Consider the following 27,326-nt stretch of genomic DNA (forward strand, 5'->3'; position numbering starts at 1 on the left):
AGAGCCACTTTTATTATTTGATTATATTTTCAACACGTCCCCTCACATGCGTGTCTGATTCTTTTCATGGGCAAAGTACGTGAAAATTCTTTTTGATTTGGGTGGCAATGCGATTCGATCTCAAGACATTTGCCTGACACCATGTTGAAGTGTGTGACCATCTCATCTAAAAGCTTAAGCTGTTAAAAGAGCACACTTTTATTATTTGATTATATTTTTCAACAGTATATATAATATTTAACATACCTTGGTTTTGGTAGATTGGTTGGAGAAATTTAAAGGACATGATAGGTTTTTAAATATTGGTAGGTTGAAATTGTAGTTTGGGAAGTATTGCAGTTTTAAATGCATTTGAAACTCCAAACAACATTGTACTAAGATTTCACTTGGACTATCATTTTGATACTTTACATATTGTTCATGAATTTTAGGCTATATAAAATTTCTACACATTTGTGTTTAGAATTATTATACTTGTCAAAAGCTTCGTGTTGAAGTTGTTTTGTGTTTTATCTACGACTAGAACTACACCTGAGTCTCATATAAGTTGAGGTTGCTATACGAATACTCATTTTGCCATTAAACTTGTACTATATCATTATCATCATGATAAATAAAATAAAAGTGAAAAATATACGTAAAATTTTCATACAAGTCTAAAATCTATCCTCAACTAGTAGTAGCTATCACCTGTGAGTATTTTTCTTCTATTGCGCTCCTATCATTATCTAAATTTATACCAACTACCAGGCAGTTGTAGGTCATTTGAGACCATTTCCTTCCATGGTAATTTTAGGTCCACTTCGTACCCTTTTAACGCCTAACTTATCATAGTTTCATATCTACAGACTGATGTATGTATCTATAGGTCAACACATAACATATCCAAATCATCTTTAAGTGATATTCTCACCTTTTATCGTCAATATGTGCTACTTCCACTTCTAGTAAATGTACACATATTTTAGCAGCCCAACATTCACTACACTCTTCACCAAAGAGAACAATAGGCACCTCAAGATGCCAGTTGGTGCAAAAGCAGCAGCAGCATCAAAATTGAATTTTTCACAATTACTGTGGACTATATATCCGATACATTTATGTCATAAATAATTTGTCCTACAAAAAAGATATGGGTATATCGACCCTCTTTTCTCTTGACGAACCCTGCTTCCTCACATTTATAGGTGTTAAAGCTAAATCAATCTATCTAAATCAGGCAGATTTCAACTTGGCAGATGTGGATGCCAGATGTGAAAGGGTTCTGTGTCCAACAAACAGTAAGAAGATCCCTAAGAATCCAAGTGCTTTCAGTGTTGTGAACAGATTCAACTGCACGCAGAAAATAAATAAATCAATATATATGTAGAGTCAGCAAGCAAAAGTATTTTGTCTAACAAATAAATTTTTCTTGTGGAATTAGAGCCTTCCACAGATTTATGAGGGCAGCTGAATATCCATCAGTGTTTTTCCCGTGGCAGGTCATTTAGGATTTCATTGTCAAATGAAAAAAGTTAAGCTCAAGTGTGGGCAATGGATACTTATTCTAGTTTTCTATCTCGTGCTTATAAGTACTGATCTACCAGTTAATGATTTATCAAGAAGCACTAGATAAGCAGATTCAGGACTAATTCACCATTTAAAATAAGGGTCAAATAAACTGTGCCTGGTACTAGTGTTGCAAATGATAGCTACAGTGAAGAGTTTGACACTTGTGCTATAGCTACAACTATTCAACAACTAACGTGGCAGTTGTGAGTAATAAATTGCTGTCACCAATGTCAGTTGGAACTAAGAACCACATGTATTTCTCCTTTGATAAATGCCCTAAATCTTAATATTAAAACATTTGCAGTAGACTAAAGTTTAAGGGAAATCCTCAGATTCAGTTAATCCTATTAGCTATTAAAAAAGGACATTTTCTAAGACTTTGCAGAATTCCTACAACTAATAATGAGGATTTGTAACTTGTAAGGTATCCTCTGCAGAACCGAATGACCAATTTTCCTCAGCTAGCATTAATTTGGTACAAGCAATGGGAGAAAAAAAGAAAGGGACAGGGAGCCTATTCCCCCCTCCTCCCAAAGGAAAAAAACACTATACATAACAGAGGTTTTCAATCTCATAAGCCATTACTCCTAACCCCACCCACTAAAAAGGGGTCTTCTCAAATAAAAGTACAGCTGCTTTTGAAGAAAAGACATAATAATGATATACAGGTAGCAGAAAAGAAAACCAAAGGACAAACCTTCAACCAGAACAGAGAATAAAGTGACAGAACGGCCACAATGGCAAGGTGAAAAAGGATGGCAAATGCTGCAGGTGCTGATGCTGTTGGGAAGTTCTTCAGGTTCACACGTAGTCTCAAAAGCTTCAAAAAGACATGAAAGCATGATAAATTAACCACAACAAAGGCATTTTAGGCAAGGGAGAAGATGTTAAGCTCTACATCCAAGCCAAGGCAAAACAACAAACTGAAATAGAACCAATCAATCATACAGCTATTATCTCTTATGTTTTCTTCTCTTTAACAATGGTAACAAGGGAAGATCGTGTGCACCAAAACTAATCCACCGGGTACATATTACCCTCATCAGTACAAGTACCGGGTAACTCCACTTACCAAGGCTTAGATAGATGGGAAGAAATCACCTTTCTTTGGTTCTATTGGGATTGATCCCACAGCTATTATCTCTTCTTTTTATACATTTTGCCTTTTTAAGTGTAGGGAGGGGGGACACTGCAAATTTATTACATTTGACTTATTTTAGAAAAGAAAATCAAGCATGGTTCAGAGAAAAGACCTACCCCAACCAAAAATCCAACGAATGGCAAAAGAACAAGGGCCAGAAATGCATAAGAAAGGTTGCTCGGAGGTCTTTTCTCTGGAGCCCTAAAAATGTGAGCTATTTCTGCCTTGGGGCCAAATCTAGAGGAAGGATCAACAGCCTGAGGAGGTGGGCATGCTGCCTTCTCTGGAGCCTCTGGCAAATCTAATTCAACAGATCCCAATGGTTGCAAGAACGAGTTCTCCTGGAAGAAACAAAATGGTCAGTTCAAGATACGACAAAATGTTTCAGATCCATTATCCAAATTTCTTTATTGCCTGTTTTCCCCCCAAAATGACCAAAGTGTGGCGCTATATGCAGCTTTAATGAAGTTGGAATCCACACATACCATTACAGCATCTCCAACAGTAAGTTGAATATCATATCTACCCGATAGATAGAAAAACTTTTCAACAAGTCCAAGGAAATCCTACAAGACAGAATGCCAATTAAGAATTCAGCATTAGCTCCTTTAAAGATAGTCAGTTTTGGAGTTAGAGGCAACTGCACACGTTTCTTCTTGGATTTGGAGTTTGTGCTGAACTTACAAAACACGTCCACATTATGTTAAGCAGTAGCAACAGAGTGCAGAAGAAAATTTAAGAACTTACTAGTATTATTTCAAATTGTTTTCCAGAATTCCCGACCACAAAGATATGCTCCACCTTGCTCTCATGACTCAACTTGAGGAAAGCCTGCAAAACATCTTAATAAGTCATCCAACTGGATAATAAAGAGTGCAACTTATAGAACACATAAATCATGATCCCAACCTGGTGTGGCTTCAAAGCATTCCCAAGAGGAGAAGTTAATTGAAATGACAACCGTAGCTTTTGAAGATGGTTTGCTGATAAGGAGATGGAGTTCTTTCCAGCCAAATCAAGCCTGCATGGAACACCCCCAAGAAAAAACATAAACTAATGAAGGCTTATAGAAATTTAATGCATACAATTTGTGTAATAATAGAAGATGATTCCACATGGTTAGTCAAAGTTAGAACACTAATTTCAGTGCTTTACTTGTGCCTTGTAAAGTGGGATTATATAGATGAGAGTGCACTCTCCAGGTTTTCAAGCTAAAACAAATTCAATGGAAAAGGAAGATATGTAGTGCCAATCTAGCATCAAACTTCACCAAATTTATTGGCATACCATTACATGTACTCCAGTTCCAATTTCCAAAAAAAATCTCAGCAAAGAAGTCATTACAAAGTATGGAAAGGTCAAACTACGAACATGTAAAATCTCAAGTCAAATCAGCAAGTATTATGACTTTATGAGCATTCCTGCAACCTAGTTATATAACTTTTTTGAATTGAAAAACTTAAAAGTTCTGCAATCAATCATAGGCAGACAGTCAAGTTTATCAATGATAAAGAAACTGTGACTATTAAAACTTTGAGGAGTCCTTCAATAACAGTTCAGTAAATTGGTCTCACAGCTCCCATAGAGACTCTACTTTCACAAGCTTGAGCCTCTACCAGTTGTCAGAAGTAAATCAAACTATTAAAAGCAACTATGTGCAGGAACTAGAAGTGAATTTTAGCCCGTAGTGAATAAAAAAAAAAAAAAACTACTATAACAAAATAGCTTTAAGAACAAGAGGAAAAGAGAGAAAAATGTATGTGTATGTTCCTTATTTTGAATTGACAATATCACCTACCTGAAACAGAAATAAGTTCCACTAATGACATTGACAATAAAATAACTAGTATGTGCAGAAAATGGTAAAAAGAGCAGCCAATGATTAAAAAGGTAACTTCTTTAAAGTGGATATCAAGAAGAGATGAGAAGGATATGAAAGGAAAGAAAATACTTTTTACGAGTTTCAATGTTCCCAAGATCACTGTCAAGTACAGAAATATCTGCATTATCAACTTTAATAACTCCTGTAACGTATATGGGTACTTTTGTTCTTCCTCCAGTGGCATAGATCATTTTGTGCTCTGAATCATGAAGAACAATCTACAAGATCATCAAGAGGAAAGGAACATAAATTGGTCAAATGAAGATCGACAAAGGAAGCAAATTTTGATAATGAGAAGAAGATGACATACCTCAAAACTGAAAATGTAACTGCCAACATCAATGTCTTTACGCAAAGCATCCAAGTAATGCACGCCATTTTTATGGTCAAATTTGAGATCCTGTATTATGGTGGCAGACAACACAAAGTTAATAGAAAGCAGAGATGCTAAAAATAGTTTCAAAGAAAATATTAACAGCTACATCTTATGCACGAGATCACAAAAAAAGCAGCTTAGCACCTGATCAATAACAGAGGCATCCTTTGAACCAGAGCTGAAAATCTGCTTCAGTTTGACTGTCAGAGAAGGTGCAGTAGCCCCCAAAACAGTGTTTACTTTTACCTAATTGTATCAAAGATAACACTCCATCAATTTCAGATATGCTGGCGAAACTTATTAGAGCACCAAGATAACAAGATACATGATACAAGAAAGAATGCATCACATTTCTCCTCAGAGGAATAACTGTTAAGAAAAAAAAGCACACATGAATCATGCTAAAACATTGAACTAGAAACAAAGCAAGTTCTGTGCTTTATCTAGCTTATACAGAGATTGGGCCATGACACCGAGGTAATGAGCGAGGTGTCTTAGCACATTCAACCAACTGTTTTTTCGTAACAAGATTAAGATTAATTTTAAAAGATAGATGAGCTCTGCTTGAAAAAGGTGGCACTGCACAGCAAAACGACTAGTTAATATGACTGCATTAGAAACTTGAAAATGCATTCTGCCATCTCAAGAAATTTAATAATATCTTTTATAAAGAAAATTAATATGGTCTGGAACATGATTGACATAGTTTTTACTTGACATACTTGGTTGCAGGATTCAATTCCCCACCCTCTTATTGGCTTTTCTTTTTAGTCAGTTTATGTTTTCATTATGTGCCTTTTTTATATGTCAAGTGACTTTTTAGCTTAAACAGCATCAGATTTGGATGCTTTTCAGTGCCTTTCATTGAAGCCACTAATTATCGTCTGGAGCATACCCTCTCCGAATCTTATTTATGTAGATCTCTATGTCTCAACTCTCAAGTTATCACTAAAGAAACACCCATAAGTGGAAAATAGAGTCTCAAAGACTTTATAGTCTAAATCTGAAAATTGAGGAATACAAGGAAAGAAATTATGAAAGAAATATATGGAGTGATGTATTCAGAATTCAAGAGACTTATATCAAAAACGTCACACCTTAAGCTGGTCCTTTCTAGTCAATGAAAGAACGCTGGTGGGGAGTGATAATATCAATGGAATGGAGACCCTGCATTTCAAGAAATGCTTGATATGTAAGTAAAGAAATGGTGCTGGTCTGATTGCAGCAATGATGCTACATCTAAACTCTACCAGCAAAAATCCAAACACAACATTTTACAGATACGAAGCAAATGCATAAAAAATCAGATAAAATGAAAAGAATGTATATTGCTATGAACCTATTGTTTTCCAAAGAAGCCAATGCTTCAATTTGATAATACAAGTCCTTTGCATTTCCAGGAACTCCAGCACCAAGGAGAAACCTTGCCAGACCTAGAATTTTGTCACCTGGAAGCTGCACATCATAAAGGAAAGTATTATCAAGAATGACTATCATCAAATTAGAGAAAGAAAATAACATGTGCTACACAACATACATTTAAATTTTCGGTAGACACCGCGGCAAAAGCTGTAATCCCACGCACTACAGCTGATGAAGCTGAGAGGGGACCCTGATGTCCATGAGCATCAGCAAGTTTTTCATCAAAGTAATAGGCTCCATCATCTGTAATATGATATGACAACAATATTATCATAGACGTTCATTTATTAGAACAGAGTTATAAACTGTCACCTCCACCAGCTCACAGAAAGAGAGAAAAAAAAGAGGTATATACCATATTTCTCTAGACCATCAAGAAGCTTCGATATATCACTTTTCACCATGCTAATCTGCCAATGCACAGTATATGGGGTTGAATTCAAAATACAGAAGATATTACACAGAATTATGTGAGCGGTAATAAACAAAAATCAGAAGATTAATGGCATTATGATAACCAAGTAAAGTGTGCAATAATTTTAGTATGTAACCTGATATAATGGTCAAACTGAGACACACAGCCATAAGAAAACTTCAAATCAAGTAAGACGAAATGTTGGGTCTTTATTTTTGATAAGTGATACTCTATGTCAAGAGAATGACTTGGATGTCTGCTTTTTATCTCCTGAATGCATGGTTACTCAAAGATATAACTATGTATCCTCATGCCGTTTTAACTAAAAAGAAAACAAAAATATTGAAATAAGAAAAAAATCAACAGAGGTCACACTGCCACATGAGATGCATTATTAAAGTTTCTTAATCCTATCTGGCACCTCTTTACACCCATGGATAATTAACCCACAGGAAAAGGAAGGCAATTAAAGACGGTTCAGTTAATCATTCTCTATAGTTATTAATTACACTCTACCCTCCCCAGACCCCACTTTATAGGATTTCACTAGGTATATTGTTGTCGTTGTCATTGTCAGCTCTATAGTTAAATATTGAATGTGTAAAACTTAAACTCACATTTAGTGACACCCATATAACTGCATATGAAATACATCCCAGAGTAAACCACTTCAGTAATAGCTGCTGTCCACCTGACACTTCAATACCAATTTTTTCTTGACAATTCAAAATGATGTCATTGATATCACACCTCGTCAGTCGTCGGTGTCATTATAAAAAAAGATGGAATTATTTGGAGCTGTTAGGAATATGTGAGTAAAATTTGGGATGAAATGTGTTACTTAGATTATTAGAAAGGAAAAAGGTGAAGTCTAATTACATTTGGAACACAATGCCCCGAATGTAGCTTTTCTCGCAGCAAGCTGGCTTAAACTATGGATAAAAGAGAGTATCTCATGTTGTTACGTATTGTTTGTGATAATTTGGAATCTACACTTGCTTAATGCTTCAAATGTGACTTACTGGTGTGATTAAATAACAAAGTTCTATTGTTTTTGAAAGATATTCAGCTGGAGAAGGACCATACAGAAACCAAGGAAATCAGTATGGGAGCAAGGAAAAAATTACTCAAGGAATGGGCCAAAAGAACAAGATGGACGCATGAAAGAGCTGAAAGAAGGGAACCAAGTTCAGAACCCAAGTACCGACTGAAATACAATGTTACTAGTGTCAAAAAAACGAAATATAGCACTGACATACCAGAGACACTTGAGATGCCTAGTTCCTAGACTCTGTCCCATGTGGTCATGTAGCGCTTACGATCAACCCGTGTCCCATTATCTACAGAATCTCATCCGCATATTCAAAGAATTGTTCCTTACTAGATCAAGGATTAATTTTAGGCAAGAATTTGAAGAGAGGGGATTCTTGAAGAAAACCTCTCCAAAAGAGTTTTTCCTCAATAGGATAATGATATTGGACATTCTTACTTTCAAGTATGGTGAACTTCATTATTTTAGGAATATGATGGAAGTCGACATGTTTTTTACTAGTTTACTTCTATAACACACTTTTCTTTCTATATCAAAATGAAAGTGGGTTATGAAGTTATTTATCCAACTTCTGCTTATGTATCGAATTGATTAGCCATCAATTAGATAAAAGTAACAACACAAGTATGGGCTCTATTCACCAATATAAAGAGCCTAAATTGGATTATGCCAGAACATACAGCAGACCTACTAAGTTGCTGGGTCAGAAGGGGAGGTAGTAAGAGCCAGAGGAGATGGTGGAGAACAGTACCTGCTTGTATCTGGTGGAGCATTTGGAAGGAGAGAAGTCAGAGAATTTTTGTAGGGAAAGAATGCACTATAGAGAAGATTAAGTGGAAAGTTATTACCACTTAGGTTTTTGGTGTAAACAAATGAACATAGAAGAAGAAATTCAACTAGTGGACTTTTTTTTTGAGAATGATAACTTTTTTTTCTATTTATCCACGGGTATACTACATCAAAATACCCCCCTCCAAAAGTATTACAAACTAGACTGACTCTATCTGTGCTTTTTGTCACAAATAGTCTATAACATCAAAAAGTTCTTCTGCCTGTACTAAAACTTTCTGTTTACACCAAAAATAATAAAGAGCTATACAATTCATCTTAAAATTCTGCAAATTGTTCTTCTTGCCCTCAAAACATCTTTGATTCCTTTCTTTCCACACTGTCCACCATATACAAGCTGGGTCAATCCTCCATCTCTCCTCCTTAATTGTAGTATTGCCTATATTGATCCAACAATTTAGGAGTTGTGCTATGTTTCTTGGTTTCACCCAAATGATCTTCCTAAGGCTGCTGAATATTCTCCATAACTGATCTGTCCATTTGCAATGCAGGAAGAGATGGTTGACTGTCTCTGCCTGTTCCTCACACAAAAAGCATCTTGAGCATAGTTGGAACTTCCTCTTCTTTATATTCTCTTGTGTCAACACTGCTTACTTTGCTAGTAACCATGTGAAACAGTTTACCTTGTATGGGATTTTAGGTTTCCATATCATCTGTCATGGCCAGAGCTCCTTCCTGTCCTGTCCACATATCAGCCACAGTTGCATTTTGTTGATAGCTCGGTGTATATAAGTCTAGGAATAATTGTTTCAGGGTTCTTTGGGCTATCCATCTGTCCTCCCAAAATGACACCTTCATTCCATTACCCACCTGACAACTAGTGGATTTCATAGGAGCTTAGTAGATAGTTCTGTTTTTTTGTTGTTTTTTTTTGTGAAACTGGTAAGGTTGAATTTTTTTGTTGGTTTTTCTATGTAACTAACACTTTTGGAGGTGGCCAGCATAGCCCTTAATGCTGAGGAATACAATGTTACCAGTTTCAAAAAAAAAAAAAATTAGATTTGTCTATGGAATCCTACTGCGAACAAAAGAGACTTTAATAATTTAACTTAAGATTCGAGTAGGGTAGGATAAAGTCAACTAGATAAGTTGGCTCGCTTTATGTTGACAATAGGATATACCAAGTACCAACGAACATTATGTAGCCCGTTATTGAACATGACACTAGAGCATTTTAATTAATGTTATTTGCGTAAGAATATCGTGGAATCACATCAGGCTAGGCTGCCTACATCCCACCACCCTTAGGTTGCGGCCCTTCTCTACACCTTGAGTGAATGAAAGTTGCTTAATGCACCAAATTGACCTTTTATCCGCGTAAGAATATAGAAATAGGTCAAGTGAGATAGGATTATATGCAAGTAGGAAGATACTTGCCCCTGGTCAATAACAAAATCCATTGAAATAAAAGTGTAGAGAGGTACAATCGATTAAATAAAATGCTTAGAAATTCGAAGTCCTAAAATCTTGATCCACTGATTTATGGAAGCGTTATAATCATCATTAATGAGACCTCAATTATTGGTACTTATACTAATAATCTCATCACCAAGTGTAGTCCACACAATACAAATGCATCAATCTTCGTATATAGCAAACTTTGGTGCCTATTCTTCATGGAAACGATACTCTAGTCCCTTAATCTTTCTTGTTAAGTTTTTTTTTTTGAGATAAAGGTAACTGTGTATTCACAAAAGGCTCATCATCAAATAAAATGATGAGCATAGATAACTTACAATCTCATCAGAGCATTACCCTACGGGAGATTACAAATTACCCATAAAGTCTTCATAAAGTTCTATATACCCCATCATATCTTGTTTACACCAAAAATACAAAAGACCAAGACTATTCATTCTAATTTTCTGGATGTTGTTCCTCTATCCTCAAAGCAACTTAATCTTTCTTGTTAAGTTGGTGTCTACTTGCATGCATATTGTAAAGCAACATGGGCAACGCGTGATGTAATATTATAGACACATACTCTCGAAGAACGAGATACGTAATCTTAGGTTAGTCCTACTAGTCTAATGAGTCCAGCAAGGATATATATCCCCTTTTATTACATTGCAATTTTGCATCACAATTAAGACTGGTCCTCTTTGTTCTATGGGAAGTCCTAAAGATTAGCCCAAAAAGAAAAAGGGGGCCACTTGGATGACAACACCACCATCATTTTTCACATAATTAAAGAAATAGGATCCCATTTCATATGAACAAGATCGACATTATAAGTGTCAGAAAGATGGCCAGTGTACTTGTCACATAGAAAATCTCAATAAAAAGGATCCAATAGAGCCACATTTGAAGGAAACGCCACCAAGAAGTGATAGCATTAATCTCATGGGCTCTTCATAAGATGCAAGCTAGACCACATTTATAGCAAGCTTGTAGGTAGCAAAACAAGACCATCTTATGAGTTATGATGAGGAAGAATGAATTAAACTCCTCAAGGATGATAAGAGGACAAATTTTACTCACCAAAGATTGATCAATCTCAGAAGAAGCTAATGAAATGACACCAGCCAGGCTCTCAAGTGCAATTCCTGTAAAAAGTGGTTAATCAGGAAAATGCAAAGAAAACACCGTAATGATTATTTTGAGTTAAGCTTCTCTTCAAAAAGTTCTCCAAACCCTGAAAACAATTTTGTGTGGTTTTAGGAAAGACAGTTGTTCTTTCCGGGGTATTTTTGAGTGGCTTTTGAATAGCCAATAGCTATTTTTGTTGTTTCTAGAATATATAAAATTTGTAGATCTTATAACAAGACTAACCAAATCAGGTATTCCATTTGCCAAAAGCATTAACCAAATATTGCTTTTTCAAAAAATATTTCCAGAAATGTTGCCTATGTACTTGAGAACCTTAAGGAAGTTGTCTTACAGAGACTTGGCTTCCTCTTAAATAGAAATAGAGAATAATTACCTGCAGCATAAGTGCTAAACTCAGGATTGTTGGAGCTATAACGCCACCTTCCATCACTTTGGCTGAGAGCCTGTCAAGAATACCAAATGTCATGTCAAAAAACCTCATAAAGACGAAAAAGAGTCAAAATTCCAGTAGTAGTGCAAAAGTGAAACATAAGATGAAACCTTTATGGAGCGGACAACTGAATCGGCACTTTCAAGATGTACATCCACGTCAGAATTTAGGCCCTACAGAGTGAACATGGCATGTGAGAAACAGAGAAATCACTCCGGACCAAATAGAATGTCCTTGTGAAGCACACAGAATACATAAGCAGATCATGAGATTCACAAATGTTATCAATTTCAACCAGAAATAACGGCCATTTTGGATGCTTCTCCTTTTCTTTTACCATTTTCTTTTTTATTTCAAAGGATTTGAGGTGATAGAACCATTAATGAATCAGGATATCAGTTCTAATAGTTAAGTTGAATAGAAAACAAGAGACATTTTCCTATGCATTACCTTGATAAGAACTAAACTTCCAACCGAATAGTAGTAGTCAAGAAGTGAGCTGGCACTTTTCACAGCATCTTTAAGTCTTGGGGCTATGCCCTTGCGGAAAAAAAGAGAGAAAAGTGAATATAATGGATTTAAATTGGCTTTCAATCAGTATATCAAAACAGTTCATCCAGCTCAAACATACTGCTAATGTCTTCTTGTTAAGCTCGCAGTTCAATAGCCCATTGACTCTTAATGCCTGGAACAGATCTTTCAATGCTGAAGTAGGAGATGACAAAGTGTCCCCCACCGTCACACATGTAGCAACCCTTTGGTCAGGCTGTTTTTTAATTCCAAGAACTTCAAATGTCCTTAAGGCCTCGTATGTTTCTTCCAGACTGGAGATGTGATATAAAAAACATAATGACATGCATCATTGCAAGAGCACACAGTTATTGCCAGCCATGAAATTATAATGTGAATGGAAACAGAGGGATTTCCCTTGAAAGCCAATTACAAATTTTTTAATAGGTGAATGATGTTAACACAGAAACTCGAATGCACGTAAAATATACAAAATATTGTTTAGTCAATGTTTGTCGATGGATGCTCTTATTACACTCGTAGTCTCAGAAGAATGAGAGCCAACTATGTAGCATCTATATTGAAATCAAGAATTCAAGTATTCTATACATCATTAGTCCAATCATTAGTAGGAACTACCCATGATAACGGATCAACAATATGTTACCCTTGAATTACTCTTACCAAGCATCAAAAACTAATCAGACTACACATAGTTGGAGCTCATTGTCCATTAATACTATCCTTCAGATACAGAATATATATATAGTCCATAATACTGGAACTCTTATGTGACCCAAACATATTGTAGTTATTTTCACGTTTTCCTGATAGACTGTGAAATTAAACCGATCATCCCCACAAAACAAAGGCAGAACAACACAACAACAATAACATACCCAATGTGTTCCCATAGAGTGAAGTTTGAAGAGGATAGAGTGTACGCTAACCTTACCTCTACCTCATATGTGAGGTAAACAGGTTGTTCCCGATAGACCTTCGGCTCAAGACAGAACATACTAAAAAAGATAATGAAAGTGCAAGAGACACTAGGTTGTAACAAAACATCAGACAGTGGCAGAACAGTATACAACCATATAACACTACTATCAAACTACACGAAGCAAAAGCTGTCAATATAACCGAAGAACAAGAAAGAACAAGCATAGCACTACGACTACTAGTAAGGGCACCAAGACAATGCACTCCTGCTTACTAGCTAGATACACTCCTACCTACTAGCATTCCACTCTAATTACTGTCTTTCACACCTCCCTATCTACGATCATGTCTTCGGTAAGCCACAACTACAACATGTCTTGTCTAATCACCTCTCCACAATACTTATTCGGTCTACCTCTAACTCTCATGAATCCATCCATTGCCAACATCTCACACCTCCGCACTAAAGCATCCGTTCATCGCCTTATCACATGTCCGAACCATCTCAACCTTACTTACCAAAAAACAAAGGCAGACGAAGAATCCAAAATCCCAATTGCAGTTGAATGATAATACCGACAACAGTATAGGGTATTCTAGATTCCATTTTCAGTCTAACAGCCATCCCAAAGCCTACAACTATACTATCATCACCCAATTAAGTATTTAACAGTGACGAGTTCACATCATCTGCATAGATCAGCGGACTAAACTCACATGAAAGGCCCCAAAACGTAGCCTTCTTATAAACATTATAAACAAATATATGGCACGCTTTAAATGTGATTCCAACATATGCTATGATATACTGACGGGAACAATTCGAACTAAATCTGTCTATGCAAGCTTTAAAAACTTCCAATATAGCTGATTCCAATTAATTGACTGATCCAGAGAAAGAAGGGTTTTAGTAAGGTTTTAATCAAACCTCGACAAAGATCCATGAGCGGGAGTAAACAACTCCAATGCAGCAGATCGGTGAGATTCGGAGATAGGTTTGAAGATTGCCGCTTCACAGATCAATACGGACAATGCTAGTACCAGAAATCCTAAAACTTTCGCCATTCCTGCAAAGAAAAAATCACAAAACAAACTGTTAGCAGTGTAATTACACAGTAACGTAGCGAAATGGAAGTGAAATCACAGAGATCTTCGAGAGTTACTGGAGATGATGGAGGGAGACGGAACTTTGCGAGTTTGCGTCAGTGGAGAAGACCAATAGAGGAGTGTGAAACATATGCAGAAATTTTTGGTGTCATATTCCAAATATACCCCCTCTGTATATCGTATTGCCCAACATGTCCGACATCCGTATCATAGCTTGATTAATTTAAATTTGCTCGTTGCAAAACTTATTTCTAGATGTCATACTCCTAACATAATTTATTTCAAATCTAAAAATTTATACTCATAATCAATCAATAAATATATGTATAAATGAGGAACTTCAATCCGCCTATATGCCATGCCTCAATGATCAGAAAAATATTTTTTTAATTTTTTTAGGGTTTTTAAATTTTTTTACGCAATAATATTATATATATATATATATATATATATATATATATGTATGTATGTATGTATTGCTATTAATAAGTTATTTAATGAGCAATACACCTCCTAACCTTTTAATAATATATATAACTCCTAACCTTTTAATTTAATAATATATGTACAACTCTTAACCTTTCATATTTATAACCTTCAAATTATTTAATCTAAAAAACTGTAACTCCTAAATAATCAATATATATATATATATATATATATATATATATATATATAAATGAGGACCATAGACAAGGTGATGTGGCACCTCTCTATGGCCTCCATTTGCATTTATATTCTCTTTTTTTTGCTTTTTTAAAAAATAAATTAATTATTATATCATAAAAAGAATTACTAAAATTTATTACAAATAAATATTTTATTAATGGAGGATCATTTATAACAAAACCTCATCATCTTTTTTATTTATTTATCTCACTTATAATAAAAGGAGAAATATAATTTATTTATTTTTAACTTTTTAAATTTAAATTAATTATTTTATTAAAAAAATATGACTTTATTTATACAAATAAATATTTTATTAATGTAGAAACATTTTTATAATTCTCTATATTTTTCTCTATTTGTTTATCTCCCTTCTAATCATGAAATCATAATAATTTCTTTTTTTATATTTTAAGTATTTTATTTTTATTTTTTAATTTATTCACTAGGAGTTACTAATCATGACTTGCCCCTCTTTAATTTTTACTTTTGATAATATTCATAACTCTCATAAGTTTATGATGTCTTATGGTATTTCTTTAGTTTGCCTATAAATTCATATTAGTTTATGAAGATTCACATTCACAAGTATCCTTTCTCTTTTCATCATATAGGTTTGGTTTGTAACAAAAAAAGAAGTATATGAAGGTAAGAAATATTTCATTGCAAAATTTTATTTTTTATTTTCTTTATTTTTGTCTATATAAATTAGTATTTGGTTTGTGAATGAAACTAACATGTAACAAAAAAAAAGTACAAGATGTTAATAAATATATCATTCTCAAGTTCTTATTTTTTTATTTCCTTTATTTTGTCTACATAAATTCATATTTATTTTCATGAAAAATCCACATATAAAGTTATAATTTCTCTACTTCATCATACTTTTTTGTAAATTAACTAACATGTAACAAAAAAAGTATATGAAAGTAGGATATATTTCATTCTAAAGTCTTTCTTTTTATTTTATGTACTAAGACGTGTTTTCTTAATATATATTTTTTATGTTTGTATTATAACTTATCAAGTAAGTAAATTAAAAAAAATCTTTGTAATTCTTAATAATGTGTTGTCTGTATGCAATTACTCTTTCTAATAATTAGTTTTCCAGATATAATATAGTTTGATATAATATTTGTTAGATTTCTAGAAATAATTATTATTTAGTATTGTTAGTACTATTGAAAAGATAATATACAAATACATTAAATATAGTTTTATTTCGTTCTTTCTTTTGACATAATTATTTTTGATTGGTATATGATTCAGTTGGTTGCATATAATAAGAGCTTGACATATGGATTAAAACATGATGACGGATCTCTTTGCAAAGGAAGATGGTAGAAGGAAAAAAAATGAAGCATAATTAGAGATTATTTTTCACTTTGAATTGTATTAGCAACTTAGTTAGTTTTGTTAAAGTTTTTTAAATTTTGATTTATATAAATAATTTAACTAAATGTATTATATTGTCAATGTTAATCATTTGATCCTTTAGTATTCTACTTTCTTTTTGTTATGAAAAAAATTAAAATAATTATTTCATTTTAACAACAACAAAAAAATTTATGATGATTAGTTTCATTTTTATTTTAATTAGAAAAAGTAATTAAAAATAAAATATTATTTTCATGATGTCATTTTTTGTGTATGTAACAATCTGCCACCATTCTTTTTGCTTCGAAATGCATTTATAATTTTTATGTAACCACCAATTATTATATTTTCTCTGTCCATTTTTTGTATTTTCACCTCTTATTTTTATTTATTTATTTTACAAACAAAATCAATATATAATTAGTAATACATTTATTGTCTAATAAAGTTATACATTTGAATTATTTATAACTCATGTCTCTTCATCTTGCTTGTAACATTTGATATTAAATATTATTCACGACTTTTATGTTTTATTTTTTCGTAATTCTTATAAATATTTGATTAATGTTTAAAAAATTATAATAAGCAAATGTAATAATAAAATTAAAAAAAATCAATTTTGTTTTGACGAAATCAGAGTTTGAACAGAACATTAGTACTGCTACAAAAGATAGAACATTTGTACTCTTACAAAAGATATAGAAAATTAAAACATATAAAATATTTTCAATCTAATACAATATATTGTTGTTTCAACATATTATCTCTTATTCCATTTATTTCACCAGGATGAATATTTTGTTCTAATATATATATATATATATATATATATATATATAAAGTAAATATATTTTATATGTTTTAAAAAAGTCTATGATATCACAGACGAGTAGAAATATTAATATTATCTATACATTCGATACTAACCTAAATATTACATATTTCATACTAATATCTTATAAATATTTTATATAATTGCGCGAAGCGCGAATAGTTTCACTAGTACACCTATAAAAACCTACTTTGAGACATGTATGATGGTCATTTTATTTTATTTTCCGTATTCTTCATTTTTTATTTATTTGATTTGTTAAATTTTTTGTCCTTTTTTATCTGATTTTTGCAGGAGAGGGATGTATAATGAAAAATGTTAGATATTTTGCATAGTTTGATTTTGTGAGGTAAATAATTTAACATGTCTAATTATCATTTTCTCTTTTGTTCTATTGTAATTATACATATGATATTATTAGTTTGGATTGTTGATGATACAAATCATAAATTTTTAATAGAAAAAATAATTTGTTCATTTTCTGTTTTGCTTCTCTTTGTAGTTTTTTGAGATTTTTTTTCTTATTCTTGTAGTTTCTAAAGACACCGATTTTTTTATTCACTTTGTAAATTTTGAAGAATTGAATTATGTTATGTTGAGAATATGATCCTTTTTTCCTCCTCAAATCATATATAACTAAATCTTCTTAATATTTTGCTTGATTAATTAACCATAATTTTATGTCTTTTTGTTATTATTATTGTAAGGATTGTTTATAGTTCTCCGGTTAAACCTCCAATGCAATAATACCTGATTGGTTCCTATCAACTTAATTAATTAATTGAAAAAACACCAATATATAAAGTTATTTTTAAATTTTCAATAAAATATGAAATCATGAAAAATATAATAAAAATTAATTAAGAGAATTCATTTTAAACATTTTGCATAATTAATAAAAAGGTAGAGACAAGCTAACTTCATTATGTTAAAATACGTATTTGTTACTGTTTTGAAAAAAAATATAAATTTGTAAAAATACTAAACACGAGCAAACTTGATTCTCTTAATTACGATGTTAATTGTTAGTGTTTTCTTAATGGAATTAAATAAGCAAAGACTAAAAAAATAAAAAATAAAATAAGAAAAAAGGGAGACTAAGGAAATAACGTTGAAATAAATTTTAGAAAAATGCAGAATTATAGAAGAGAATTTATCAAGGATAAAATTAATACAGATACTTATTTTAAATATACTTATTACTTAACCGTTCATCCTCCATTATAATGATTTTAAAAACTTACTTAACTTTTTCTCCTACACTTTAATTATATGAAAATATTATTTATCGTTAATAATTATAAATATTCATATTATTTGTGAACAATTTTTTTATATTTACCTTATTTAGAAAAAATTTAAGAGTATAATTATAAGTTTTTATTAGATATTATAAGATTTTTTTAATCTTAACATAAGACCTTTTATCATTCATTTATAATTATTCATTTATTACTTATTTTATTATGTATTTTGACAACAATATCTTATTTTTATGTTAATGTTATATCACTAAAAATCATTTTTACCGAATTAAGTTCATGCATCACCCATTTCTTTCCAAAGAATCAACATATAGAGAGAAAACTTTAAATTTTAATATACAAACATTGAAGTACTTTTTTGGGATAATACACAAGTACCCCGCTCGAAATCTCAAAGACACACTTATACTATACTAAGGTCCTATTACCCCCTGAACTTATTATATTAATAATTTTCTACCCCTTTTCAGCCTACGTGGCAATATCTTGGGGCCCAATGCTTGTTGATTTTTTTCTTTCAAGATAGTGTCACGTAGGTCGAAAAGGGGTAGAAAATTATTAATATAATAAGTTCAGGGGGTAATAGGACCTTATTATAGTAGAAGTCTGTCTTTGGGATTTCAGGCATAAGTTGAGGGGGTACTTGTGCATTTTCTTGACTTTTTTAAGTCTCAAATTATAGGTAGCTTATCTATTACAAATGGTTTTTTTTATATTTCTAAGATTGTTTTTGGATTTGTTATTATTTTAATTCTTTTGATATTTTTTTTACAAAATTTAAAAGACTAAACATTTTACTTTAAATTTTTAACAAAATGTCAAAGTTGACCATATTTAATTTTGAGAACTCTTTCGAATAGATAATAAACTCATCAATTGTTAATTATATATTATAACTAACTGTCACGACCCAAATCGGGCCGCGACTGGCACCCACACTTACCCTCCTATGTGAGCGAACCAACCAATCTAAACCTTAACATTTCAATATAATATCAATAGAAAGTAATGCGGAAGACTTAAACTCATTAATAAAAACCAATTCAATAACTTCTAAAAACTCAACAACTATTATTATCCCCAAAATCTGGAAGTCATTATCACAAGAACATCTATGATTAAATTACTAAACTAAGAGTATTCTAAGAAGCTAAAATAAGTAAAAGCTAGTCCATGCCGGAAGTTCAAGGCATCAAGACATGAAGAGGAAGATCCAGTCCAAGCTAGAAGCATTAGCTCACCCTGATATCCGGAGTAATGAAGACTGGCTAGAGTTGCGGTTAAATTGAAGACGATGGCACGTTTGCTGCACTCCACAAATAACAAAGAAGAAAACATAAAAGTAGGGGGTCAGTACAAACACAAGTATTGAGTAGGTATCATCGGCCAACTCAAAATAGAAAACAGTATGCATCAAATAATATCATAAATCAACTACAATACTCAATCTGTAGCAACAACATGTACAAGAATCTTTGATAAATAACGTCAAGTACACTCATGAGGACTCAAGCCTCCATATCATACTCATTTGGGAATTAGGTTCATTAGATTGAGTATATTAACATCTTTCAAGATTCATCACCTTTATTCTTGTGTCGGTACGTGACACTCCGCTCCCCTACTACTATGTGTCGGAACGTGACACTCCGATCCCCTAATTCTACGTGTCGGTTCGTGACACCCGATCCCCTAATTCTACGTGTCGGTTCGTGACACCCGATCCCCTAATTCTACGTGTCGGTTCATGACATCCGATCCCCTAATTCTACGTGTCGGTTCGTGACACCCGATCCCCTAATTCTACGTGTCGGTTCGTGACACCCGATCCACTAATCTCATTCTATTTATTCATCAAGCCTTCTTTTATACCAAGACATCATCAATCTCATTACTTTAGTTCATCAAGCCTTCTTTTATACCAAGGCATCATAAATCTCATTACTTTAGTTCGTCAAGCCTTCTTTTATACCCAGGCATCATCATTAACAAGGGGTTTTCAAGATTTAGGATTCAATAGCTTCATCATGCTTATTTCATCACAATTATATAATCACATTCATGCAAGCATACAATTAAGCATATAGAAGACTTACAATACACCCAACACATATCATTCGCTATTAAGAGTTAACTACGAATAGTATAAAACCATAACCTACCTCCACCAAAGATTAGAAATCAAGCAAGCAAGTTCCCAAAGCTTTGTTCTTCTTCTCGTTTCTCCTCTTTCTCGTTCGTTTCTCCCTCTCTTTCTGTTCTTTTCTTTTTCTTATTCAAACCCTCTCTCTTTTACCCTAATTAGCATATAATTAAGTATAAAAGATGGTGAATTAACCCATTAATTAATTCAAGGTTACCTCTTTTAATCCCCAAGTAATTAGACTTATTAACATTAACCCATTAACTTTATAATTAAAGCAGGAATAGTCCAAAATGCCCCTTAAATTACTTAACTGAAATCCGACCCAGCCTGGGATTACGCAGCCTGTGACGGGCCGTCGTGCCTGCGACGGTCCGTCCTGCTGCTCCGTCACAGAGTTCAGAGACTAAAATTCTCTGAAGAGTCTGTGACAGTCCGTCACGCCTGTGACGGTCCGTCTTGCTATTCCGTTACGAAGTTCAGAGAGTCGATTTCAGTACCCATTTTTCAGAATTTCTAAGTGTTTTGAAATGAGACCCCTCGATGGTCCGTCGTGGGTTCCGTCGTCTCAGCCTATTTTTCCAGAAATAAAATCTGCTGCTCAAAACGACTAAACAGGTCGTTACAATAGATACCAATTTACCCATCGTTCGTCCCCGAACAATCACAAGAAGGAAAACAAGGGCGAAAAAGAGTACCTGAATCTGTAAATAGGTGTGGGTATCTTTCTCGCATATCAGCCTCTTTCTCCCAAGTGGCTTCTTCGACTGGTCGATTCTTCCATTGAACTTTGATGGATGCAATCTCCCTTGATCTCAACTTGCGAATTTCTCTATCTAGAATAGCAATAGGTTCCTCCTCATAGGACAAATTCTCATCAAGCAAAACTGAATCCCAACGGATAATGTAGTTTCCATCCCCATGGTATCTTTTCAATATAGATACATGAAACACCGGATGCACTCCGGACAACCCTGGAGGCAAGGCTAACTCGTAAGCCACCTCCCCTACTCGCTTAAGTACTTCAAAGGGACCGCTATACCTTGGGCTTAATTTACCCCTTTTACCAAACCGCATCACCCCTTTCATGGGTGAAACCTTCAGCAAGACTTGTTCACCCTCCATGAACTCCACGTCTCTAACCTTTCGATCTGCATATTCCTTTTGCCTACTTTGCGCCGCTAACAGCTTTTCTTGAATAGATTTCACTTTATCTAACGATTCTCTCAGAAGGTCAGTACCCCAAGGTCTAACCTCAAATGCATCAAACCACCCAATGTGATACCTACATCTTCTCCCATATAGTGCCTCAAATGGGGCCATATCAATGCTTGAGTGATAGCTATTGTTGTAGGAGAACTCTGCTAAGGGTAAGAAGCTATCCCAATGTCCTCCAAATTCTATCACACATGCACGAAGCATATCCTCCAACACTTGAATTGTTCGCTCAGACTGACCATCGGTCTGAGGATGGAACGCAGTACTAAGGTCCAACCTAGTACCCAATTCCGCATGCAATGTTTTCCAAAATTTAGAAGTAAACTGCGTACCTCTATCTGATATGATGGAGAGTGGAACTCCATGCAATCGAACAATCTCTGAGATGTAAAGTTTGGCTAACTTCTCTGCATTATAAGTCACCTTGACCGGAATGAAATGAGCAGACTTAGTTAATCTGTCCACAATTACCCAAATAGAGTCAAACTTCCCCAATGTCTTTGGAAGACCAACCACGAAGTCCATTGCAATTCTTTCCCACTTCCATTCAGGAATGGGCATTCTCTGAAGTGTTCCTCCGGGCCTCTGGTGTTCATACTTTACTTGCTGACAATTTGGACATTTGGCAACAAAATCAACAATGTCGCGCTTCATTCTACTCCACCAAAAGTGTTGCTTTAGGTCACAGTACATCTTGGTAGCACCAGGATGTATAGAATATCCAGAACTATGAGCCTCTATAAGAATGGTGTGGATCAAATCATCAACACGGGGCACACATACCCTTCCCTCAATTCTCAAAACACCTTCCTCATCCATTATTGCTTCTTTAGCCTCTCCTCGCAACACTTTATCTCGGATCCGGATCAATTTCTCATCATTAAACTGCTTTCCCTTAATCTTGTCAAGAAAAGAAGATCTTGCCTCTACACAAGCCAACAATCCTCCCTTCTCATTTACTTCTAACCTCATAAGGTCGTTAGCCAGAGTCTGAACCTCTCTAGCCAATGGACGTCTAGAAACTTGCAAGTGAGCTAGACTTCCCATGCTCCCTGCCTTTCTACTTAAGGCGTCTGCCACAACATTAGCCTTTCCCGGATGATACAAGATAGTGATATCGTAGTCCTTCAGTAGTTCCATCCATCTCCTCTGTCTCAAATTCAAATCTTTTTGAGTAAAGACATACTGTAGGCTACGATGATCCGTGTATACTTCACACTTAACCCCATATAGATAGTGTCTCCATTGCTTTAAGGCAAACACTACCGCAGCCAATTCCAAATCATGGGTCGGATAATTACGTTCGTGCACCTTTAATTTCCTTGAAGCATAAGCAATTACGTTCTTATCTTGCATTAGCACTGCATCCAACCCCGAATAGGATGCATCACAATAGACAATGAAATTCTTACCTTCCACTGGCAAGGTAAGATTGGTGCGGTAGTCAACAAAGTCTTGGGCTTCTGAAAGCTTTCTTCACACTCGTCCGACCATACAAATGGAACATTCTGTTTAGTCAAGTTCGTCAATTGGGAAGCAATGAAAGAGAATCCCTTGACAAATCGACGGTAATAGCTAGCTAAACCAACAAAACTCCTTATTTCTGACACATTAGTAGGTCTTACCCAATTCTTCACTGTCTCAATCTTAGAAGGATCTACCATCACCCCATCCTTCGAAACCACATGCCCCAAGAAGGACACTGCATCTAGCCAAAACTCACACTTGGGAGAATTTGGCATAAAGCTTTTTCTCCCTCAACATTTCCAATACCATTCTCAAATGCTCTTCATGTTCCTTCTTGCTCTTTGAGTATACCAATATATCATCAATGAATACGATCACAAAGAGATCCAGATATGGCTTAAAAATCCCGTTCATCAAGCTCATGAAAGCAGCAGGGGCATTCGTAAGACCAAAAGACATTACTACAAATTCGTAATACCCATACCTAGTTTGAAAAGCAGTCTTTGGCACATCCGTTGCCCGTATCTTCAATTGATGATAACCGGATCTCAAGTCAATCTTAGAGAAGACACAAGCACCTTGTAACTGATCGAACAAATCATCAATACGAGGAAGAGGATACTTGTTCTTAACCGTTACCTTATTTAGTTGTCTGTAGTCTATGCACATTCGAAAGCTCCCATCCTTTTTCTTCACAAATAATACCGGAGCACCCCAAGGAGATGCACTTGGTCTAATAAAGCCTTTGCTTAGCAACTCTTGAAGTTGTGCCTTTAACTCTCTTAACTCCGCGGGAGCCATTCTATAAGGGGGTATAGAAATGGGGCGAGTACCCGGTTCGAGATCGATGCAGAAGTCAATATCTCTATCCGGTGGCATGCCAGGAAGGTCTGCGGGAAACACATCTAAAAACTCACGAACTATCGAGACTGACTCAATTGGAGGTACCTGGGTAGTATCATCCCTGAGATGTGCCAAGAACGCTAAAAAACCCTTACTAACCATTTTCTTAGCACGAAGAAAGGAGATGATACGAACCGGATTAGAAGTGTAGTCACCCTCCCACACTAACGGATCTGTCCCAGGCTTGGCTAACGTCACAGTTTTAGCATTACAATCCAAGATTGCAAAATTTGGAGAAAGCCAAGTCATACCCAGAATTACATCGAAGTCAACCATTTCTAAGATAACCAAGTCTACATGAGTATTGCTCCCCATAAAAGTTACAAGACAAGACCTATACACCTTTTCAACTATCACAGACTCACCCACCGGAGTAGAAACATGAATAGGCATGTCAAGCAATTCACAATGTAAATTAAGACCATTAGCAAATGCAGAAGATACATATGAAAATGTAGAGCCAGGGTCAAATAATACAGAAGCCATACAATCACAAACCAAAAGATTACCTGTGATAACAGCATCTGATGTCTCCGCTTCTGACTGCCCAGGGAAAGCGTAACAATGGGCCCTATCACCTGTCTGCCCGTTGCCCCTACCATGTGGTGCTGTAGTGGCTCTAGTTTGCCCGTCACCCCAGCCATTTTTGTGACCACCATTACCTCGGCCACCACGTCCCCCAGAATAACGGCCTCTGCCATGACCACCTCTACCTCTAGCTATTGGGGGTCTATAACTCTGGTTTGGACAATTCCTCCTAATATGTCCAGTCTCCCCACATCCATAACACTCTCTGGAGTCAAGCATAGGTCTCTCAGAGAAGTGCTGACCGGTCTGAGGTGAACCTCCAACTACAGTCTGTAGTGAAGACTGAATTGGTCGGATTGAGTAACCTCCTGAACCCTGTCCCCTAGAGTAAGAACCATTAAACTCACCTCCCTTTCGAAACCTTTTTGATGTCGATTCCATGGTGAAGTCATTGGGCTTCACTCCTTCCACCTCTATCACGAAGTCTACCACTTCTTGAAAGGATTTTACAGTAGCCGCTACCTGTAAGGCTGAAATCCGCAATTCTGATCTCAACCCCTTCACAAAGCGGCGAATCCGCTCTTGTGGACTGAAACAAAGTTGGGTGGCATACCTGGATAATGCACGAAACTTAGCCTCATATGCAGTAACCGACATCCTACCTTGCTCTAGGCTCAAGAACTCATCTCTTTTCCTATCCCTCAAAGTCCGGGGAATATGCTTCTCCATAAACAAGCGAGAATGATGCCCAAGTCATAGGTGGCGCCTCTGTTGGTTGACACTCAACATGTCACCGCCACCATATTTTGGCGTTCCCTTGAAACTGATAAGTCACAAACTCCACACCAAACCGTTCTACTATACCCATCTTGTGTAGTAGTTCGTGACAGTCAACCAGAAAATCATAAGCATCCTCCGATTCAGCACCCTTGAAGACTGGAGGTTTCAATTTCAAGAACTTACTGAAAAGTTCATGCTGATCATTTGTCATTACAGGCCCAGTAGTCAGACGAGGAAATGTGCCTATTTCCAATGAGGCATCCATGCAGGGAGCCATAGTAGCCGCATGTTGTACCTCCGGAGCTTGAGGTGCTGGTGCAGAAAACACTAGAGGCGCTTGGCCTTGATCAGATAACCTGCTAAGATAAGCAAGAACCGAATTGATCATCTCTGGGGTAGGTTGGGGTGGTAATTCCTCATTCTGTACTTGTTCATTTTCCCCATCCTCCCCTTCTCTTACTACTTCTTCAGTCGGTGGAGGAGTCACCGCCCTAGTATCAGATGGGCTAGGTGCTCGGCCCCTTCCTCTAGAGGACGTCCTCCCACGACCTCTACCACGGCCTCTTGCCGCTACTCTTCCTCGAGCTACAGCCCCAGTGGCTGGTTCAGACGCTTCTTGTCTTGCCGATGTTGATGTTGGCGCGGTTGTTGCTCTAGTTCTAACCATCTGCAAAATAGAGTGAAGATGGTCAGATACCAATTTGTATCACCTAGATACCAATTGGACCCAAGTAATAGCACGAAAGAAAGAAAGAAAGAATGGAATTTTCCTAAAGTCTTATAACCTCTCAAAGAAAAGTAAAGGCGTCCCCCTACCATTCCTTAAGACTCTACTAGACTCGTTCTTGTGTGATGATACCAACGAACCTAATGCTTTGATACCAAGTTTGTCACGACCCAAATCGGGCCGCGACTGGCACCCACACTTACCCTCCTATGTGAGCGAACCAACCAATAATAAACCTTAACATTTCAATATAATATCAACAGAAAGTAATGCGGAAGACTTAAACTCATTAATAAAAACCAATTCAATAACTTCTAAAAACTCAATAACTATTATTATCCCCAAAATCTGGAAGTCATCATCACAAGAACATCTATGATTAAATTACTAAACTAAGAGTATTCTAAGAAGCTAAAATAAGTAAAAGCTAGTCCATGCCGGAAGTTCAAGGCATCAAGACATGAAGAGAAAGATCCAGTCCAAGCTAGAAGCATTAGCTCACCCTGATATCCGGAGTAATGAAGACTGGCTAGAGTTGCGGTTGAATTGAAGACGATGGCACGTTTGCTGCACTCCACAAATAACAAAGAAGAAAACATAAAAGTAGGGGGTCAGTACAAACACAAGTACTGAGTAGGTATCATCGGCCAACTCAAAATAGAAAACAGTATGCATCAAATAATATCATAAATCAACTACAATACTCAATCTGTAGCAACAACATGTACAAGAATCTTTGATAAATAACGTCAAGTACACTCATGAGGACTCAAGCCTCCATATCATACTCATTTGGGAATTAGGTTCATTAGATTGAGTATATTAACATCTTTCAAGATTCATCACCTTTATTCTTGTGTCGGTACGTGACACTCCGCTCCCCTACTACTATGTGTCGGAACGTGACACTCCGATCCCCTAATTCTTCGTGTCGGTTCGTGACACCCGATCCCCTAATTCTACGTGTCAGTTCGTGACACCTGATCCCCTGATTCTACGTGTCGGTTCGTGACACCCGATCCCCTAATTCTACGTGTCGGTTCGTGACACCCGATCCCCTAATTCTACGTGTCGGTTCGTGACACCCGATCCCCTAATTCTACGTGTCGGTTCGTGACACCCGATCCCCTAATTCTACGTGTCGGTTCGTGACACCCGATCCACTAATCTCATTCTATTTATTCATCA

The 27,326-nt window shown here is 35.4% G+C and overlaps 1 protein-coding gene across 1 annotated transcript; it reads right to left on the reverse strand.

The window, feature by feature from the left end:
* Positions 1 to 1,027: 1,027 nt before the first annotated feature.
* Positions 1,028 to 14,414, reverse strand: LOC101265028 (dolichyl-diphosphooligosaccharide--protein glycosyltransferase subunit 2). Its single transcript, XM_004240080.5, has 20 exons — positions 14,283 to 14,414; positions 14,048 to 14,186; positions 12,299 to 12,491; positions 12,118 to 12,207; positions 11,778 to 11,840; positions 11,611 to 11,680; positions 11,169 to 11,233; positions 6,728 to 6,782; positions 6,488 to 6,615; positions 6,290 to 6,405; positions 6,048 to 6,117; positions 5,095 to 5,196; positions 4,885 to 4,974; positions 4,644 to 4,792; positions 3,602 to 3,713; positions 3,440 to 3,523; positions 3,178 to 3,258; positions 2,809 to 3,033; positions 2,249 to 2,371; positions 1,028 to 1,332 (listed from the first exon to the last, which is right to left on the reverse strand). The coding sequence occupies exons 2-20, from the start codon at positions 14,182 to 14,184 to the stop codon at positions 1,216 to 1,218; spliced, it is 2,070 nt and encodes a 689-aa protein (XP_004240128.2). The 5' UTR covers positions 14,185 to 14,186; positions 14,283 to 14,414; the 3' UTR covers positions 1,028 to 1,215.
* Between the last annotated feature and the right edge of the window lie 12,912 nt (positions 14,415 to 27,326).

Source organism: Solanum lycopersicum, chromosome 5 (genome assembly GCF_036512215.1).
Source record: "Solanum lycopersicum chromosome 5, SLM_r2.1".
Taxonomy (NCBI): Eukaryota; Viridiplantae; Streptophyta; class Magnoliopsida; order Solanales; family Solanaceae; genus Solanum; species Solanum lycopersicum.